This window comes from Dermacentor albipictus, chromosome 2 (assembly GCF_038994185.2).
Source record: "Dermacentor albipictus isolate Rhodes 1998 colony chromosome 2, USDA_Dalb.pri_finalv2, whole genome shotgun sequence".
NCBI lineage: Eukaryota > Metazoa > Arthropoda > Arachnida > Ixodida > Ixodidae > Dermacentor > Dermacentor albipictus.
In genome coordinates, this window is record NC_091822.1 from 107083349 (window position 1) to 107101049 (window position 17701).

Genomic DNA, 17701 nt, shown 5'->3' on the forward strand with positions numbered 1-17701 from the left:
TTCCTCAGCAATATCGTCCAAATGATTCCGGTGCGCAGCCAACATGCTAACGTAGGAACTGAAAAAAAAAACCGCACCAATTTAATTGCAATCTCAATAACATATGCGCAGCAAAGTTCGAAAGAATTACTCGCAGCGCAAAACCCGATTGAGCGCTCTGCGGCGTTCAATTGTACATTAGTGCTTTCTCATCCACAACTCATAGGAAGTACTTATAGTCGGATACAACTTTAGAAAAAAGAGGAGGCCGCGCCCAGATTACCGAAGCGGCGAAGTCACCGCCCGTCCGGCGCATGACGTCGGTCCAGAGTGCGCGCCCATTGGTGTATGCTCGTGTGCATCCGCCTCGGATGAGTAAACGCCCCCTTTTTTCTAAAGTTGTATCCGACTATAGGTGTCCCGGATTTCTTTTTTTTTCTTACAGTTACACAAATTTGTCATTTAGTATAGAAGAGTTCGCTTGTTTTGTCTGTTTGTTTGTGACCTATATTATTTAGAATAGACTTCAATGCCGACATTTTCGTCTGCGCGTTCGTTTCACTTGGAGCTGATCGTCGCATAACGCTCCCTTATAAGTGCATTGCCTTACAAGTAGGTCACGCGTCGCACTTTGCATGCATGTGAAAACTGTCGCCCTGGAGACTACATAACAGTGACCGCCTTGAACGCAGGACTCCCTGGGCCGCGTGCTGGGCTTCAACTCGCTTCCGAAACCCAGCACGAGTGGTCTGGGCTCCTACAGCGTGACGACGACATCGGTGGTAATGTCGAAGCCTCCTCCGGCGCCGCGAGTCTTTCGACCCAGCACGCCTCAGCCGCAGCCACGACCGCCGCAACCGCAGCAGCACCGGCGGGTGTTCTCCCAAGGAACCATCGAGACGCTCACTGTGACGCCGGTGTGAAGGACGTCCTCGCCGTGTGCACTGTGTTGTGACAAAAGACTCGCCAAGACGGGACTTGGGAGCGTATTCAGGAATGTAGTTACATGTAGTGCTTAGAGTTCTCTGTAGAACAACTTCCTATGCCTATGCGGAGACGCGCGGCTCACGTCGTTCGCAAATGCCTGCGAAGGAACGTGCACGAAAAGGACGCAGTCCAATGCCAGCTGCGTTGTCGCCAGAAAAGAAAGTGAGGGGCTCGAAGAAGAGTGAACGCTGAAGGCAAGCACGAGACTAAAGTACTATTCGAAGCATTAGCCATGAAGATACAAGATCATTTATGGAGTGTTTTCCTAGGATCTAACGCAACAAAACGTTCGCCCTTATTCCACGGTTCGTGTTGTGGGATGTTTGACTGGAGGAAGGAAATGCGAATTTGAAATAACGAATGCGCTTTCTGCTGTTATTTTCTTTTCTTATTTTTTTTCTTCTCTTATCCCGGAAGTTCATGCTAAGCTTTCCAACTCAAAGTGGTGAATTGTGAAGCTCGAAAAGCACAGCGAAATACCTGCTTCTCGACAAAAAAAAAGCAAAATGTGACAATTGTGCCACACCGTTGCCAACGTCTCTAGCATTTATCACCTCGGGGAAAACGGCTGCGAAGATTTCAGGGCATCTGAGCGTTTGCGTCTTTACACCTCTGGGCCGGCCGGCCCAATTGCACTCACACCCATTATTCAGCATGCATTTGGTAAATTAATCTCACAAAAGAAAACACCCTATTAAGTACACTTGAACCGTCAGGTTTACAGTTACTGTTATAGCAGACACGCCAGTTGTAGAGTGACACTCCGGGGAAGGTTTCAACTGCGGCTGCGGGCTGAGTCAGTGTCATCACACTATACAAACGTGTAGAATCTAGTGTTGAAAGTAATCAGTGCCACTTGTAAGCAGACGGAAGCTGCAAGGCCTCACCTCTGTCACGGGAAAAAAACGTTCGCGTATGTCACATGCTCATGCGGTCTCCTCTACAATGGACCACAGGGAAAACATGTCGCTGGTATGCCGAAAGTGATAACATCATGTCTTCTATAATGTGGTCTTTGTTTTCCAATGTTCCTGGGAAGAGACACGTTCTCAGTTGCCCTCAAACCGCAAAGATAGTCACGCCTTCTTTGGCACTGAAGCCTGTGCTAAGTGCAAGGGCAAGCAGTCGCACTGCACCCGCAAAGAAGTGGGAGACGTCTGTCTTGCTCGTGACCTCTTTTTCTTTTACCAAGCTCGAAGGAGCCTATCACAGAAATAATAGTACCCTTACTCATATCGAGGAGATAAGTTGAGAATGTCCCGCCTTTCAAATCGACTTGTGTTCGTCGTGGAAAGGGAACATAGAAAGCGAAACTATTCCTCAGCGAGAATACGGAGAAACGTACACCTGACGCACGCATCGTGTTCTGGTTGTTGGGCCACGTCGTTGCCAAGAAGCCGGTCAACATTGCCGTGACGTTTACTGAAATGATTTTCGTGCATTTTCGCGTCGACGTGCAGGCTAGTTCGCGTCGCGGTTCCCATTGGTTGTGAAAAAAAAGAAGATACGAGAGGGGAACGAACGAGAACGTGTCCGGTGAAAAGTGTTGCGCTGTTTCCCAACGGAAAACTTCCTCGAGCCCGAGCGAGCGTCCACACCTTACCACCAATTTCTTTCTTTCTTTTTTCCCCTTGCATTTACGTGCATCGAGGTCCACATGTGTATTCTAGCATTCCCTGCGCGGCTAAGCGGAAGAAACCACGAGACACAGCTTCCCTTGGAACATTGTTGCGACCTATCTGGTGCACGTTGTGTGTGTGTGTGTGTATTGCTCCTCTCTGTAGTGCGTGTGTACGCGTCTGTGGTGACGGATCGCGATTCTTGCTCAAGGTCGTCGGCGTCGCACGGAGCGGGACTCGTTTACGGACCTGGCACAATGAATTCCGACGTTCGTCAAAGTTCGGCGGCACACTCGAACTGTGCTGTCTCGCTGTCTTCTGTGGGTGGCAGTCTTCGATGTCAATAGTGTGTATGTCATACTTGCTGTTTAACTACTCTCGTGGAAGTGGAAAAATGCTGCGTGTAAAACATTGTTGTTTTTTGTTGCGTCAGTGCTCACTTGGATGTGAACATTCTACTGTGCGCTCAAAGAAACAAAGGGAGTGCTGTTAGCTCCTGTTGGTGGGTTAACTGGTCGTCCTATATTTACAACTGCGGTCTCCGATAGTTGTCGTGCGCCCCCAAACCAGCGAAAACCCCTAACTCTATAGACGGCATTCAAACCTGATATAGGACAGAACCCATCCGTGCTACGTACACCTGGGCTCACTACATCCATACACGCCGATATCCATACGCCCCTCCCACCAGCATTTCTCCTCGCCTCCGGGTGCCGTCATACTGACATACCAATACACCAAATAATTTTTTTTTACCTTTTGGGGCTTATTTTATCACTAAAAATTAACATTCGACCGTGTCTCTTGTGAGCATTTCCAACCATTAACGCTCAGCGCCGGCTACAATTCTGTCAAGAACGCCGTGTCATGCTGATACGCCAGTGGCGTTGTCTGATGGTAGCTGGCGCGCAGTGTTAAAGAAAAGGCGGGCATGATGGAGGTCGATTATTGTTTTGGGGCAATGCAAGCTCCAATGGGTGCAAACTTTTCTGAGTGAACGAAAGCTGATGGAATGCGTCCAGGCCTGCTTGCGGATCACGCCACTGAGCCCATGGTCTGAATGAGGCTTTCTCGACGCATCAATTGTTTATGTTTATCCCCTAATGGAGCGCGTTAACTCTTCCAATTAGGAACGTTCCCTCTGCTTGCGGCTAAGCTACGGGAACGTACTCCATGCAGGAGTACGAGGGCTGTCCCAAAGATAGACTTAAATGTGAGACGAACACTTACCCCTGCAAAAGAGTGGCCTGCACTCCCGCCTTTCCCGACTCTACGCAAATTTAACAAGTTTAATGGAGTACTGACACAAAAATTTTGAATCTTGTCCTTTCTAACGTAACAAGAAACTAATGACCCAGTAATCACGGAATGAAACATAATCTGCATCAGCACTCGACGGGGAATTATTCGGAGTCTTGTTTGTAGCGACCAGTCCCAGCTTCAACTTCAGATGGCAGCGAGAGGCGCAACTTCATGGGATGTTTTGTAAACACAGCTTGTACATAGTGCGATTGCACAAATACTTAGATGCGCACGAGCGGCGCGTGAGATTCATTAGAGAGTTTTAGTTTAGGGGACGCAAGCGGCTTGCGCACGCAAGAACTAGGGGGGCCTGTACTGCGCATGCGCAGACGCTGACGTAGGGGCGTGCGCATGCGTTGTACCGTCGCCCCTATTTCTTGCGTACGCAAGCCGCTTGCGTCCCCTAAACTAAAACTCTCTATTGTTGCCTAGTTGCGTTGCTCCGTCTGCGCGTACACACAGTGCCGCGCAACGTCCTCACCGTCGTCCTCATTTTGTCCTCCAGAGGCGACGATTTTCTGCCATACTAATTGTTGCCATGTCGCCTTCAAACCAACCACCCTTCCCATGCGACAAATCTGCCGGAACTTGCTGCTTTGCTTTCAGCAGCTGCCGACAGGTGGCGAGACAAGTCTACACTAGCGCCGACATTGCAACAGTTGGCTTCGTCGTAGACGAAGGCCCGAATTCGCATTAAAGGAAAAACAAAAGAAAACCGGCAAGTAGCAGCGCCAAATGTTGTATTGAACCATCCTGACAATAAAGTGCGATCTTCCTGCACATTTTCGATAAATACAAAACAGAGGTCAGCGTAGAATCATTTTTTTTTATTTTCTTCTGCGCATATAAGTGAAAGACTTGTGAGTACGACGCGGCCAAGGGTGTGCCACGAGCGACAGTTGAGGAAGACTGGCAACGCAGCCTGCGTAGCGACTGTAGCGACACAGCACCGTAGTGAGTGTAAACCCGGTCCAGGGACGCGGGAAGCAAGAGCGCGGGCAACACGCTGTACTCGGTGCATGGTAGGCAAAATTGTCACAAGAACCCGTGACGTAGCATTGGCTTATGCCTCGAATATCTACAGGACATCCCACATTGATGACCACGTAGGGGGAGCGCTGTACGTAGCGGTTGACTGGCCGCACGCACTTTAAAATTGAATGGAAATGAGTTTCAAGCTACACTCGCACATCGATATTTTGTAGATGTGTGCGTGTCCGCGGAAACAGACATCGCAAGTTATTTCGACTTTCGAAATTTTGTGTCAGTACTGCATTAAGAGCAAAATGAGTACCGGCAACTTGAGAGTTACACCTTGTCCTCGTACTCTCTGTTGTAGCCCGTTTACACCGTATGCGCGCAAGCAGAGTAAACATACTCTATTCGGGGAATACAGGAAACCACGGAAGGTGGAGTTAAATATGGCACTTTCGCGTAATAGGAGTTAGCAGCACTGCGTAATCTTAAGAGCGCTCTCCGAGTCGTTTGAGGCAGGTCATTTAGTGTCAGTTTTCAGTTATAGTATTAATTTTTTTTTTTCGCTGAGCATGGTGTGAGATGCTGGATGCATTCGTTCTTTCTTTTCTTTTTGCGAGAAGGGTGTTGTCTCATCTTATGTGTAATTTATGCTGCATCGTCTTGTTTTGTGAGGTTTAATTTTGGGCATCTTTCTAGACAAAAACTGGCAAATAGGGTGTAGTGCGTTTGGTTACAGCATAAGACCAAAACATGCAAAACCTAAATTAGGAAAATTGGGCAGCAGCACATCTTTTTGTTGTTGTTGAGACACTGCAATTCCGACAAATTCTGGTGAATCGTTCACCTAACGCTACCGAAATCCAGATATAACAATCTTATTTCTGTACAAAACTTTGTGTTTTATTTGCGTCAATATAAGTTGACGTCGTTAGCATGCCTGTTAATTACGCTCGTTCCGAGCGATCTAGTAAACGCGATGTCTGATTTAAAAATCTCTGAATCACAAAGCACCACCTGCGCAACTGTTTGCCGGGAATTGTGCTCATTCTGAGTTATTTGCCGACTGACGCTTATAGGTTCTGGCGGCTTACAGTAACTTAGCATCACGATAAGCGCCGCTTCTTCAGATATAAATTATGCGTTATATAGATACTATACATGTACAAATATATATTTATAAAAATACAAATATTATTAAAAGCCAGAGGTGTATGTATTTTATTAGTTCCCTTCTTTCTTTTTCTACCGTTTGCTGAAATATTGCAATTAATGAGTAGGTTTAATTGAGTGAAATATAATATCAGCGAAAAAGGAATCTCACTTAGACACCCGGCGTCTTCTGGTCAGTGAAAGACAATTAGGTAAATCACGTTTATGTCAACACTTCAATCTGTTGATAGTTTAATCTGTCTGCATATTGAGCTATCCCGCCACGCCAAAAGAGACGACATATAACGTCAGCCGGGAGGTGTATCTTCACGAAAGATGGGAAAGCATCGCAAAACAGAAAAGAAGGTCTGTATCACGCGTAGCACATGAGGCCATCTACAACCGGCACTGCTATTTTTCGCCAGTTGGCAGTTGTTGGCAATGGCTGTTGTTCGAATGCGCTCATTCGCTCTGTAGACCACTCGAACAGTGACGTCAATGTTTCACACTAGATTCCTAAGTGAGACGGCATCCGTTTGCATGGCGCATTAGAAAAGCGCCCTAAGGGGATTCGAACTGTGAGTTCCGACTCACGTAGGCGGTTCTGCTAAGTAATTCGTCAGTCATATATTGTAGATGTGTGCGCGAGATATGTATGTACAGAAGGCAGCGGAAATAATTATGAAACCAGCACGTGCACCGTGCCAAAATGTATAAAGGCTTCCGATTACACCTGCAACGCATAGAGTATCAGTACGTTAATTGTGCGCAGTGTGAATGTTACTTCACGAGCAAGCTAGCGGCCTCGCACTGAAAGAACACACCGATTATTGTCCCTCGTATGTGATACCGAGCAATGCACATGTACGCGCCATGGTTTCGTTGTCGTACGGTGGGGCTCGCTCGCCGTAGTCTACTTACACGACGTCGTTTATAAGAAGGCGAGGTGACAGTTGTTAGTATAAGATATTTGCTTAACTGCAGGTTCTGTTATTGATTTTGAAAAGCTGAGAGCATTTCTGACTAGCATTTATACAGTTCCGCATCGTCATCTCGAAAGAGTTAAACGAGCTGAAGTATTCGTGATTTTGTGGAAATAGTGTCCGTCGCATGACGTTCGTGGACAACTAATCTGCATTTAAGTGCAAACTGCGGAAAGTGAGAGTACATCTTATGGAGAAATCGGTCGAGCTAGAACTTGTGTATTCCTGGAATTTAGGCATAGGACATCTTTTTTTTTTTCTGTGTGTGACACATGGAGCTTGAATGCGTGGCTATCGCTTGCAGTGTCTACAGAGCCTGTATGCCATGTCTACCGAGTGTTCTGCCGTAAGGCTTCTGTGTCGTATCTATGTGCGCGTGGTGATGGTGAATCAGAATGTCATTCCGGCGTCGACGAAAAAGCGCAGGGGCCTTGTTTTGGTAGCAGAAATGCCGCCTTTAAAGCTGTGCTAGCTGTTTTCAATCTTCTTTAGAGCGCAATATTAGGAGCCCGTTGCTGCGGCGATCGTCGGCGTTCCCGGCGTGACCGTGCGAACGAGAACAGGGACAGACGGCAGATGAAGAAAAGCGGTGAGAGAGAATAGGCGCGAAGTGGAAAGGGAAGAGGAGGGTGAAGCGGAACCAGGAGGCGGAAAGCGGAGGAGGGCATGGCGAAAGCGTGAGAAGAAAAGCGTAGTGCGGCGACGGCGGCTACGAGATGGCGCCAGAGTAGCGCGCGCCGTCTGGGAGGTTTGTCAGCGGCGGCTTCTGTGAATCGCGCCCACGCGTCACCCACGCGCTGGCCTCACGCGCTGGCTCTCGCGAGCTCCAGATCAGCGATGCAGTGACGTCACATTTCGCTCCGTTTGCAACGTCCCGCACGAGACCGGTTGTCCACGCCAGGCATCGGGAAATGAAAACACGTGTAGAGCTGCACCCAAATTTGTCATTAGGGAGCATAGCAGTCGTCGGTAAATTTTTTTCTGCTACAACAAAATTACCTATCTGTAATTGTTTAGTACATGCGTTGTTTTGCATGGTGTGCAAAAGTGCTCGGCTCATACTGTTTTTTTTTTCGTTGAGGCAGCTGGGAAAGTGATCCGCACTTTGAATCAAATCTTTACACTATGCCACGAATTCATAGGGAAAGAACATCTCACGCTATGTGTTCTTTTCCGAGCAGTAACAGCATCAATTAACAGTGCCGGCGTATTGTCTTCGTCTATATCCAGGTTCTTGATCCGCCTTCATACTATAGCAAGTGCCGCACCCTCGGCTCGAAAAAACGTCAAAGTCAATAACGTTGCAAAAACAGCAATGCATGAGTCGTAAATATATATCAGTCGTAGAACTTTCCTTCGTGCACCCTCCCTCACTGCCCGATTTCACCACCCATTTAAAACTGTGAACAAAAGAGAAAAAAACAACAACCGTATATGCGGTTTGTTCATTACGCAAAATTGCTGACTTGCTTTGGGAAATCAAAACCACGAGCGCAAAAAATGCTCCAATGTGTCGAGGAGTCTCTCTGAAGCTCGTCTTTATTTTATTTTAACCAATGTAGTTGCGTGAAGTACTGCAAGCGTTGTGCTGGTTTTAGTCGATGTTCCCGTGGGAGAACTAGCTGCAGCAGCTGGATAAATGCGGGGACCCGATTAAGCGTGCTAGATCTTGTTTGAGTAATGCAAAAGGTCTGATCTCCAAGCGCGAACTGTAGGCGTGATCTTACTATACTGGCTTCACGCATACGCATTAAGCGCGAGCCAGCTGCGATTCCTCGGACAGGGAACACTTATAATGACTTTCGTGTAGCGGTTGTCCAAGCTAACGATATTAGCGGTTCGATTATACAGCTTTTGTTTACGAAAAAGTTGTCCAACATTTCTCTTAGCAGAAAGGACTCGATAGTCTCATAAGCTTGGAAAAAAAAACGTCGTGTCCTTCTAAGGGATACCATCGCGTCCGAGTCCTTCAACGGCCTGGAATTGTGTCCACTAACAACTCCGATATGACGAGTCTTCTTCCCTGCCGCGGACCGCAGGATTGACACACGTGTTTCATCTTTGGATGATGCTCTTGCTGTGTGTATTGTTGACACGGGTGCAGATGTATTCTATGTATACATGTACGTAAACGTGCATATCAGCCTGACCACCGGAGCACGCGTTCAGTACGGTTGTATACCACTTGTTGGCTCTCGTGGGTCGTATGTTGACTGTTGAAAGGATTAATGTAGGCAGTGAGAAACAGTGCCCAGATGCCCGGTGCTATGCATACCAATTAAAAAAAAAAAGAAGAACCTGTATACGAGTTGTGTTTCGGAACACCTTTCGCCGCGCGAGTGGCGCGGAATAAATGTGTTGAAGCGTCGGTGCTGTCACTCTGTTTTCTTTGGAGATGTCTTGTTTGTCTTTGCTGGAGTTGGTATGGCGCTACTACTTGACGTCACACGAAGTTCGTTCTGTCAATGGCGAAATAGAGCCTCCCGTGGCAAGAATTTGAGTTTGCTTCCATAACCTGTTGCAAGTTATGGAGGGAAATTAGGGGTGAAAAAAGCCACTTAATTGCCACAGTTCTGGCAGTGCCTAATTCCCGACATCATGGAGCAAGAACCGTCAGGGTATACCAGGGCAGCGAAACTGAGTTAAGATTTGTAGCACATCTTCGTTTGGCCAGTGAATGCTGCAAGGTTCGTGTTTTTATGCAGGAATGACGTAAAGTGACCGTGTTATATATATATACATATATATATATATATATATATATATATATATATATATATATATATATATATATATATATATATATATATATATATATATATATATATATATATATATATATATATATAAAACTGTGAGTCGAAAAAAACGTTGGTTGATTTGGCGGGCAATGACCCTATTTCATGATGGCGCGCTGCACTTTGTGTCTTTTGTGTACTGCAGCGTATGATGCACGGAGTTGTACTATTGGCGGCGAGGACTTACGGAGTCGCCATGTGTCGGCGTGCTCCTCATAGGTTTGCTGTTGGCGCCCAATAGAAACGCCACGCTTGAGTCCTGCTGCGCATTTCTGTAAGTACTCTAGCAACGACAGACATTTTTGTTGTCAAAGCAATAACCTTGGGCAAACAGTAAGCACAGAAACGTTTACAGATGCTATATCTTTACCGAATACGTACAGTGAACGCCCACGTGGTCGCCGCGATGGAGTCTCCCGAACCGGTTTCTTGCGTGAAAGATAGGCGATCGCTGAGAGCAAACTACGTGAAATATGTTCTTCTAGTGGCGTGTCTTGTAAAACCAAATGGAGCATAACAGAATGAAGCCTCAATGTAGTGATCGCAGGGGTTCGCAGCGACCGATTGCGCGTTTACGTGCATGTCTGCGCACAATGTTTCGCTTTCGCTGCGAACGCATTTTCGCACCGTGCCGTGAGCTTTAGGTGACAGCGTATGAGCATTTGACCGTACACCACACAAGCAATCATTGTTGCGGAGACGCTATCAGAGCTATTCAGAAATAATAATTTTGTTACAGGGACTTCGACGTGCACGACGACCTTTGATATGCCGTCGGGGCGATTCAGTATTTTTTTTTCTTTTCTTCTAAATTCTTGGACATTTCAACATAATTATTTCTCAAGTTGCACCGCACTATATGCCCATCGGTCTCTTCAGAGGGTAGCGTCCCGCTGCTTCCTTTTTTTTTTCTTAATCAAGTACATTCATTGCTTGGTGCTAACACAAACATGAGCATATGCCATGCCTTTTTTTAATGTGCTTCTTAACATTTCCTTTCCATTCGTTCGTTCCATTCGTTTCCATACGTCAGTCACTCTGTACCGGTGACAACCAATTTTCTGTGGGGTTCTCGGACGATAACTTCTCAAAGTGTGCGGGCAATATTCGAGAACGTATCAAATTTGGGAGGCTCCAACAACACCTGGACGAAATTGGCCAAATGTCAAACATCATGTACGAATTCTGGAAGCGCCTTGGCATCCAAGACGTGCTGATTCCCCTTAAGTAATACATTCTAGTTCCAGCCTCCCAGCACTTCCCAAGAGCCATCCTCGCCCGGGACCTCAAGGGGACCTTCGAGAACGTGGCGCACTCTGCATTCCTACAGCACCTGGTCGGAACGGGATATGGTCAAAGAGCGTACGACTACATTGCGAACTTGCTCTCGAACCGTCTGGCAGTGCTCGGAGTCGGAGGCGGCTCCTCAGGCCCCATTCACCTGGGAGACAAGGCATCCCCTCATCGCCCATCCTTTTCAGCCTAGCACTGCTCAATCTCCAGGCGATCTTCTGATGTTCATAATATAAAGTATGGCTGTTCGCCGATGATATTACAGTTTGGACTGGCTCTACCTTACTGGTTGGCCTTCAAGACAGCCTCCAACGGGCAACCGATATAGCTCACCCAATATGCCCAGGAATGCAGCCTTGCCTGTGCGCCGCGAAAATCAGAGCCCCTACTAGTCAGGATAAAGGGTACAGCCAAGGACTGCACTTATATTCAAATTCAACTGCACTGCCACACCGTCCACCCATGCAAACACCTCAAGATTATCGGTGTGACAGTCCTAGCGGATACCAAGAACACCATTTTAGGGAACCTCCTGAAGCCCTCAGCGGAATAAGTCACTCGTATTATTCGACGAATCTCCAACGGACAGTGCAGCATGAAGGAGCAGGACACAGCCCGACTCATGCAAGTGTTCGTCCTATCCCGTATAACATACGCGACCCCTTACAGAGTCCTCTCCAAGATAGGAATAGAAAAGGTTAAAGCAGCCCCCCGAAAAGCCTACAAATAGCTTCTGGTATTAACCAGCAAAACCTGCACGGCTCACCTGCTCAATGTCGGCCTCAACAACACGGGCGAAGAACTTATTTGGGGCACACATTGCCGGACAATAAGTACGACTGGGCTTTGTGTCCTACGGGCAACGATCAACGTATAAATGGCTGGCCCAAGGGCGCCAGCAACCACAAATGCTTCCACCGGTAGTCAGAGGAAACATGTACGTCCCAACCCTTTGTCAAAGATATCCAACCAGACCATCATGCAGGAAGGAGAAAAGCCAGTGTGTAGGCATCCGACCAAAATTATTCCAGGGATTCCACAGCAGTGTACTCTGATGCGGCCTCATACCACCTACACCGAGGAGCCGTGGCCGCGGTGGTTTCCTCAAGAGGCCAACTCCTTACCAGTCTGACATTCAAAACCGACTCCATCCAGGAAGTGGCAGAAGCAGGCATCACCTTGGTGATGACCCATACCACCGCCCTTACGGTCATCACTGAAGCTCCCAAGCGGTATGTAGAAACCACACGGCTGGCACAGTCGCTGCCCCAGCACTGCGCTTCCTGAGTAGAAACCCTCGCTCTCGTACGGTCACAGTCGTGAGTCGCACTCCCGGGCAACGGCACCGCCCGTGCATTGGTCCGTTCTCTGACCAAACGGGCCATGGAGGAGAAGCATTATCCCACCCAGATTGTAACTTATCAGGAAATCGTGCAATGTTATAGACTAGATAAGAAGACCACCTACCCCCTTACTTAGTCCTATTTATCCAAATGACAGGAAAACATATTACGAAGACTTCGAGCAACAACACGTTTCCTCACTCCATACGGATAAATTTACTCTTCCCTACACAATACAACGAGGTGCATACTTTCTTTAGATCTTTCAAATAATCTCGCTACTTCTCATCATCGCCCTCTGTAGACTGCCAGAAGTGGCTGGTGCGCCGGCGCGTTGGGAATAGCACATACATTCTATCTCGCTGTCTTTCGCATAAGGTTGTTAGTAGCGTCTGGGACGTGTGTTTTCCTTTGTGATTGTGTCTTCATGCTGCAATGTGTCGTTAAACAAACGCCACAACAAGTCCTGCCGGAATGTAGGTTCGGCGATAAATCACGCCCACCCCACCGCACCCTGTGCGATTGTTATCAGGACCCCGACCTACCCCTCATCCCCAACCCTTCCCGTGAGCAGTCTTGTCCAGTGCATGCCTCGTCGACCAGGCAACCATTGTTGGCCAAGCAGTCTGCGCCGGGACCACCAATGGACTACCGGACTAGGAAGCCACCCCACATTTCACTTGCTTCATTTTGCCCAATAAATTTTCTCTGACTCTCTCTCTGACTTCTCATATAGATGATTCACCATCTCCGCAATGGCGTCGAATAACTGGCTGAGAACGACAGCGGTGTCAGGTTCTCTTGCTGTCAACGTTCGGGCAACTCATCAAAAGGCACGCGCACCTATGGGGACGCGTGTACGATAATTAAGCCCCACACACACTTCTCGTGCACATGTGTACAGTTTCCTCGAAGATCCAAGGTGCGCAGTACGACGTCGTTGGATCGACAATCCCTGCCGTCTCGCACAAAAGCTCGGGAATTGTGCTCGAGAAATCGATCGATTTCTTGCACGAAGCACGGGCAGCAAACGCTTCGCTTCCCGCATCTAACAATGCACTGAGCCCATGCGAGAAACAAGGAGCATCTGTTTTGGTTCCTTACAAACGTGTTTGCTTCTTGACATGCGCTCCCGCACATATGCGGCTTCGAGAAACATTAATGAATATACGGATTTACGCCGAGTTCAACTGAGAGGCTGAGAACAGCCAGGGCCTGACGTAGAGGCGCAGTTTGAAACCTTTTAAATTCTGCAGCAGGAAAGTTGGTTGTCCTTGCTAAACAGCTAGCGAATGGCGATTACGACTGTGAAATTAAACGAGCACTTCGTTTTTTTTTTTTTGCCTCTCCTCTGTAGAAGCGGAGCGCCTGTTGCTCAGCCGACTTTAAGAATATCTTTAAAAAACGATAGGCACAGGTTGAGCTAGCAGCTCCTTGACATTTTCTTCACAATTTATTTCAATGGTATAGAGAATAAAGCAGAACGTGTTTTGGTGGCCCAAGCATGATGGTGGCCCAAGAATGATGGCGGCCCAGCATCCTCACCCCCACATTGCCTTGCGGAAACAAGGAAACACTCCCCTTTTTGAACATTTTCTCTTCATATTACTCTGCGACCCCACGTATTTTACTTTGCCACAACCACTTTTCCGTCGTGCCGCCAAAATAGCTGTGCCCCTGATTGCCCTGATGAAGACTAGTCCCGTTGTGGAGACGTCAACTCGGTATTCGTCCCTTGTTCGACAATTGTTGACAACAGGCGCCCGCGAGCGACTTCGCCTTGCTCCGCGAGGGGAAAGTGCGGAGAAGCTTGACCTTTGGTACAGTGTACTATAGTACTAGAATGTACTACAGACGCTATAGTGTACCCTACTCCAGTACACTGTAGCTTTGGTCACAATGCAAGAATGCGGGAATTCTAGCCACCGTAATATGGGTTTGGTGTTCTTTATTCCACAGCGCCACGCGGGGGCGCTGTGGCGCCAGTGGCGGACGCCACCTACAGCAAAAAATTTGCAACGGCCGGGAGTGCATCGCGTGGTTATGGTGGCTAGAGTGTACTAGCCACCACAGCGTGGTTCTGCCTCTGCTTCGTTGCATTGTCGAAGCACGACTTTATGCGGGCGCCGGTCTGCGTACATAAACTTTACGGTGATGGTTTCTCGAGAGCGCTTCGTGTCGAACGACATGTACATCATTTGATCCGGCTCAAGCTGAAACAATTATTTTCATCGTTCAAACATCGCGAACGCACAGTTAGCCCTGCAACGTTACGTCAACGGCAAAAAAAAAGTGAGTATACGAACGAAATGCGTGTCTGTGTCGAGTTTCTTTTCTTTCTTTCTTACCTGGATTGTTTCTGTACATTTTGGGTGTACCTAAGGCAAAATATGTTTTCATGCAGGAATTTTCCCCCTAAATAATCAGGTCAACCCTCGTTTCTTTTTTCGGGTAACAAAATGATTGCAATTCTGGCTTAAATTAAGGCAACCGTGAACACTTACGGTTTTTTAATGCTTAAAAATAAAAACTGAGTCAACAGAAGGTTATGTTCATTCTCAGGAGTCTGCAGCGAGTATTTATTTATTACGAGGGTCCTGTATAAACTTCCATTCCGCACCTATAGTGTCGGGAGACCGTGATTTAATTATTCTCGCTCTGTATACTAAGTTTATTTTTACAATATGTATGTGTCACCGCGAAATGGACAGATCATTCACACTATCTTTCTCTGTTATCCTGCGTGTGATAAATATGCATAAAGCTGTCCTGTTTTTTTTTCAGTGCACAGCAGTGTAAGGACTGTTCGGTAGCGGTAAATAAAAAAAAAATCTTCTGCATTCTACTTTAATTCGTGGCCGTCAAAAGGGTTTGGTTCATTCAAGGCTTCGTCATGGCTTATCCAAGGTCATGGAGTTGGTTCTGCGCGTAGCGCAAAATAAATTATAGTAAAAGAGAAGTAAGTATAGAAACACACCGCGGTCAAAACAGCGTGCGAGAAAACAACAAAATGAAAGCAGAAACATGTACCACGACCAGCGATGAACGCGCGCGTCCTTTTAACACACGTAGCTCCCCTGTGTATCGTACGCAAATGGATGACGAGGCGATGCTCCGAGTTGGAATGAATAAAAATAAGCATGTTTGAAATAGTTTGCCGCTTCCTTTTTAATTAGCTTGTGCTGCGTATAATATTTAAGTGTAGAACAGAAATAGCTGAGCTAACTGGAACACCTTAGAAAAAGAAAGAAATGACAATTAAGACAACCTTTGTGCATCATGTGGGGATATGGAACCACAGGACCATTTCCTTCTCTATTGCGGAAAATATAATTCCGAAAGAAAGACCTGCTTATAGCAGCCCCTATCGTGTATGGGCCTTCCTCTCTCGGTGATTATCGTTTTGTCTTCTGGGGCCAGTACCCCTGGCCCAGCCCGAAAAGGAGTGTGTTAGATAGTACATGAGTATGTCATTGCGACTGGGACGCAGCTATATAGGCAGCTCTCATGTTTGGCACATTTTCCTCATTATGAACGCACAATCGTGTTATTTTCATAATGTAGCATCTTCGTCATAATTGGCATGGCAACTATTCAAAAAACGGAAACAGAAAATAATTTCTATTTACTATTAATTAAATAGGAATAGTACAGATCAATAAGTTAACAGGAAGCAATAAGTTCATATTACGTTTCCACTGAGAACCATTACCACCCCCTCCCCCCTCCGTGGGTTCATGCCAAAATTTGAAAGAAGACCGAAAACGTTGTTCTTGTTCTTGTTTAGACAAGTTCGAAGTGGCTCCTGTGCCCCGAAACGTCCATCCCGTCCGCATCGAGGGCAGACGCAAGGCCAGAGCAGCAACCATCCTCAAGCAGATCAAGCAACGAGACATAAGAGCAAGCTTCGTCGACGCCGCGGAGTAACGCGATGGGAAGACATTTGCCGTCGTTGTGGTCGACTCCAGCGGCAAGATTTCCAATAGCGCCTCCATTCGCACTTCAGACCCCGGAGTCGCCGAGCAAGCCGCGATCGCCCTCGCCCTGCTAACCGGTCGTGGGTCCGAGATCTATAGCGATTCCAAAACGGCAGTTAGGGCTTTTCAGAAAGGTTGCATCGCCAAGCAAGCTGCTCGTCTTTTTAGCAGCTCGAGTCCATATGCTCTCACGCATCATTCAATCCACTGATATACCTATCAAGAAAAAGACCGCATCTTGAATTTGCCGCTTCACCAAGATACCTTCCTACGTTACATTGACCCAGAAATGAGACCGAAAATTCCACGAGCACTACCTCGACACTTAGAGACATTGTACCATCGTCTTCGACTGAACGTGGCATACACGAACAATTATCTGTACCGCATAGGACTTACCACTAACCCATACTGTGATAACTGTCGCAACTTAGAGACAATTGAGCACATATTACTAGAATGCCCCGCGTACCGCGACGAGAGACAATTTTTTGAGCACCAAATGGACATGATTTGCCAAGAACCGTTAACGTTACCGAGCACCTTAGGTCCAATGCCCGGCCCTTCAAAACAGCGACGGGTTTTGGATTTATTGTTCAAATACCTCACAGAAATTGGTCAAATAGGAAAGCTTTAACAATTGCATCCTTCCTATACAAAAGCCTAAATTTACCCACCATGTCACCTGTAAAAATTATATCAGGTCCACTCGGACATTTCACATTTATTTTTATCCTTTTTTTTCTCCCACTCTTTTCTGGAATCTTTTAATCCCATTCCCCATCCCTATACAGAGTAGCATGCCAGCGGTTATATACTCGCCGGCAAAATTCTCTGTTTTTCTAATAAAGAGCCCCCTCTCTCTCTCTCTCTCTCTCTCTCTCTCTCTCTCTCTCTCTCTCTCTCTCTCAATCCACTGGTTTCCCGCTCACGTAGGGTCGGTCGAGGGTGCTCCCCCGAACTTCAATAATGAGTCTGCTCACGAGGCTGCGCGTAACCTTACCGACCGCGCTTCCTCTGCCAGGAGCGCCGACTCTCCTCCCTACGGCCAGAGGGACGCTCCCGCTACTCACAACGAGATTATTAAATTCTTCTACATGTCTAGAAAAGTCTTTCCACCCCCTCACCCCAAGTTGAATAGGGCGCAAGCCGTTTCGCTTGGACTTCTACAGACCAGCACATATCCGTGTCTGTCCGTTCTCCACGAGGCTTACACCGACGTGTATCGCGACGACGCCTGCCCGTCCTGCGGGCAGACCTCCACTCTAGTGCACATGCTCTGGGAGTGCGGGT

The 17701-nt window shown here is 47.3% G+C and overlaps 1 protein-coding gene across 6 annotated transcripts in view; it reads left to right on the plus strand.

Annotated features, from left to right (window-relative positions):
- Positions 1 to 9365, plus strand: part of LOC135914901 (kazrin-like) — a 217267-nt gene extending 207902 nt beyond the window's left edge. For 4 of the 6 annotated variants that reach the window (XM_065447831.2, XM_065447830.1, XM_065447829.1 and 1 more), the window contains exon 15: positions 672 to 9365. In XM_065447831.2, the coding sequence (XP_065303903.1) occupies positions 672 to 902 (231 nt within the window). In that variant the 3' untranslated portion in view covers positions 903 to 9365. The remainder of the gene's footprint in view (positions 1 to 671) is intronic. The other 2 variants (XR_010568456.2, XR_010568457.1) reach the window with 1 other exon arrangement.
- Positions 9366 to 17701: the final 8336 nt, after the last annotated feature.